The sequence below is a fragment of the Triticum urartu genome, chromosome 5A (genome assembly GCF_056163025.1).
Source record: "Triticum urartu cultivar PI428250 chromosome 5A, HENAU_Tu73, whole genome shotgun sequence".
NCBI classification, from domain to species: Eukaryota; Viridiplantae; Streptophyta; class Magnoliopsida; order Poales; family Poaceae; genus Triticum; species Triticum urartu.
Window position 1 is genome coordinate 313,173,554 of NC_141877.1, and position 3,724 is coordinate 313,177,277.

General features: G+C 61.8%; 1 protein-coding gene across 1 annotated transcript; it reads left to right on the top strand.

Annotated features, from left to right (window-relative positions):
- Positions 1–1,332: 1,332 nt before the first annotated feature.
- On the top strand, positions 1,333–3,033 carry LOC147971201 (uncharacterized). The gene has a single exon (XM_087523867.1). It carries the CDS (start codon positions 1,333–1,335, stop codon positions 3,031–3,033), a length of 1,701 nt encoding a protein of 566 aa, XP_087379993.1.
- Positions 3,034–3,724: the final 691 nt, after the last annotated feature.

Genomic DNA, 3,724 nt, shown 5'->3' on the forward strand with positions numbered 1-3,724 from the left:
GCTGAGCGCTTCGCTCTTGGGCTGGCGCGCTTCCCCATCCGCATCCACGTCGCTTCCTGCCTCGACTACCGCCGCCCCTCTCCGCCTCCGCCTCCGCCGCCGTCCGCCGGCGACGCTGACCCAGGGCCGAGCTCTCCCCCTCTCCCCCCTCGGTGGCCGCAACAGCACGACTTCCCCCCCGCCCAACCGGACTCGCACCCTCCCTCTTGTCAGGGTGGCCACCGGCGTGGTCGCCGCCGGGCGCAGGCGCCACTGCCGTGCCGCGTTTCGGCCGGAATCCTCGGGCCCCACCCAGGCTGTCTCGCACCTTTTGACCGGGTCCCCGCGCGTCAAAGGCTGGGGCCTACGGCTGACGCTGTTCCGGCCCGCCAGTTGGCCCGTCCCGACAGCCTGCTGCCTTCGGATGGGGCCCACCCATCCACTCCTGTGCTTTCCTGCGGGACCCAAGAGGATGGAGACAGGCACGTTTCAAATGGGCCAATGGCTGCCATGCCTTCCGCGCGTGACCCCGCTGGTCCGGATGCTTCGCCCCTCTCATCCACGCCTACCTCCAACTGCCACACCACCGCGCCCTCGGATCCCGTGCCGATCCCGCATGGCCCGGATTGGATGGTCGGCCCGGCTTTGGATGCCCCACCGGACACGGACCCTGCATCGGATGCCGCTCCTGCGATGGATCGGGCCCCTGGGGGCGACGTGCATGTCCCCGTCCCATCCCCCGGGCCCGCGCCCATCCCACTGCTGCTTGGCGCGTGCCCCGCCACCCCAGGCCAGGAGACGTGCATGGAGCTCGTCCCTTCGCCTGCTGCCGCCCTGCCCGGCCCCAGCTCGGGCCCTGCTGCTCCTTTTGACGCAACGCCACCCAACCAGGAGCCAGCTACGGCTGCGTCCAGCTTGGCCATGCAGCTTGCCGCACATGATGCCCCTCTGGCCTCCTTTGTCGACGCGATTTCCGTCAGGGCCTCCTCCATCCTGCCTGCTCCCAAGCCACGGCATAGACGAAAGGAGCTACCGGCTAACTTTACGCCATGGCGTAGCTTCCGGATCGCCCGGGCCGATCTTGGTCTCAGCTCGGAGATGAAGGCTAAACGAGTTCTTCTCAAGCGCCTTGGCCTCATCACCGACGACGACTCCCCCATCCCCAGCGACGTTCTCGAAAAATATGCCCTCCTCTTTGAGCAGCCCCTGGCCATGGATGTTCTTCAGGCATTCACGGACTTCTTCGGCTGGCAGCTCCCGTCTGCCCTGCCTGAGAACGCCCGCGTGTTTAACGCGCAGCTCATCAAGGCTTAGTGCTGCTGTTCTTGTATCCCTAACGCCTTCATCATCTCTATGGATTACAACTTTAAAGCGATATTCTGGAACGTTCGTGGCCTCAACTCCGGCGCCAAGCGAACGGCTGTTCGCAACGTGATCACCGCTGCCTCCCCTTCCATCATTTGTCTGCAAGAAACCAAACTTGCGCTCGTCACCGATTCCATTGTGCTAGACATGCTCGGCCCACTCTACGAGGACTACTTCTTCCTCCCAGCGGCCAGCACCCGAGGGGGGCATTTTGCTCGCCTGGCGACGTTTGGACCTCTCCCTTTCCAACCTGATCGTTGGCACGCACCATGTCACGGCTCTGGTTACCCCCCAGCTGGCGAGGGCCACTGGTGGATCACCTGGGTCTATGGGCCCCAAGATGACGACGCCAAGCTCGAGTTCTTGGCCGAGCTGCACGATGTGCGTGACTCCCGCATAGGCCCATGGCTCCTCGTCGGTGACTTCAACATGATCCTCTCGGCGGCAGAGAAGAGCAATGCAAACATCAACCATCGCATCATGGGTAGATTTCGTCGATTCACTGCGGATGAGGAGCTTCGTGACTTATACATGCACGGCCGCCGTTATACGTGGTCTAATGAGCGCGACAACCCGACCCTTGTCCGCAACGACCGCATCCTCTGCACCTCCGGTTGGGAGACTGCCCACCCCCATTGCCTTCTCCAGTGCCTCTCCTCGGCCGCTTCCGACCACTGCCCGCTCTTGATCGACTGTGTGGCGCGGCCGCCCGGTGCTAGACGATTCCTCTTTGAGCGTTTCTGGCCTAAGCTTCATGGCTTCCACGACGTGGTCTCTGCGGCTTGGACTTCCTCCGCGCCTGACGCCGACCCTTTCAGAAGGATCGTGACACGTCTCAAGACCATGGCGAGACAGTTGCAGCGTTGGAGCGCACGCACGATTGGCAATGTCTACTTGCAGCTCAAGGCTGCACGTGAGCTCATTGCGCGTCTTGACGCGGCGCAAGACTCCAGGCAGCTCTCCCCCCTCGAGACTTGGTTGCGTCAGAAGTTCAAGGCTTCGTACCTGGGTCTGGCCTCCCTCGAGAGATCGATCGCTCGGCAACGGGTGCGCCTTTCCTGGCTTCGTAGCGACGACGCTGCGCTTTCCTACTACAAGATCCATGCGGCACACCGCAAGCAGTGCAACATTATGACGAGCCTCCAGGTGGGATCCGCCACCATCACCGATCACGACGATATGGTCACCGCCGCCTTCGACCACTTCTCCGACGTGCTCGGCACCGCTTCAGAGCGCGCAATCACGCTTGACCTCCATGCTCTCCGCATTCCGCAGTTCGACCTGCTCGGGCTGGACGCCCCATTCACTGATGACGAGATATGGGACGCCGTCAAAAGCTTGCCGACCGGGAAGGCGCCCGGCCCCGATGGCTTCACTTCCGAGTTCCTCGTTGCTTGTTGGGACACGATAAAGCACGATTTCTGCGAAGCTTTCGACAAGCTTTACTCCATGAACGGCCAAAGCTTCCAGAAGCTCAACGAGGCACTCCTTACTCTGCTCCCGAAACGTGCTGACGCGCGATCTCTCTATGATTACCGGCCAATTAGCCTCATCCACATCTTCGCAAAGCTTGTCGCCAAACTGCTCTCCCTTCGGCTGGCTCCCCATCTTGGATCCATGGTTTCCACCAACCAAAGTGCGTTTATCGGAGGACGGTGCATCCACGACAACTTCATGCTTGTGCAATAAACGGCTCGACTCCTCCACAACCTCAAGGCGCCACGTATGCTTCTCAAGCTCGACATCGCGCGGGCCTTCGACTGTGTGTCCTGGCCGTTTCTGCTCCAGGTCCTGACACATCTTGGCTTTGGGCCACGATGGCGCGAGTGGATTTCCATCCTTCTCTCCACGGCCTCGACGAGGGTGCTCATCAATGGGCACCCAGGTCCCCCGAATGACCATGCCCATGGGCTGCGGCAGGGCGATCGTGTCTCTCCCATGCTCTTCACGATCGTGATCGACGTCCTCAACTCCATGCTGCTGCACGCTGTGGACGCAGGCCTCCTACATTGCCTCACTACCCGGCATGCGGCATCCAGTATATCCCTTTATGCGGACGACGTCGCCATTTTTTGGCATCCGGACAGCCATGACATCGCTGCCGTGCGCACCCTCCTCCATGTCTTCGGCAAAGCCTCCGGGCTTCACACCAACTTCAACAAATGCTCGGCGACCCTGATCCGATGCACTGACGACCACATTGCCACGATCACCTCCGAGATGCAATGCCCGGTGACACACTTCCCGATCCCCTACCTGGGGCTGCCTCTCGCCATCCGCAAGGCCAGATCGACGAGTTTGGAGCCGATCCTCGACAAGCTCGGCCGCAAACTATCCACCTGGCGCGCCTCCATGCTCTCTCAGGGTGATCGCCTCACGC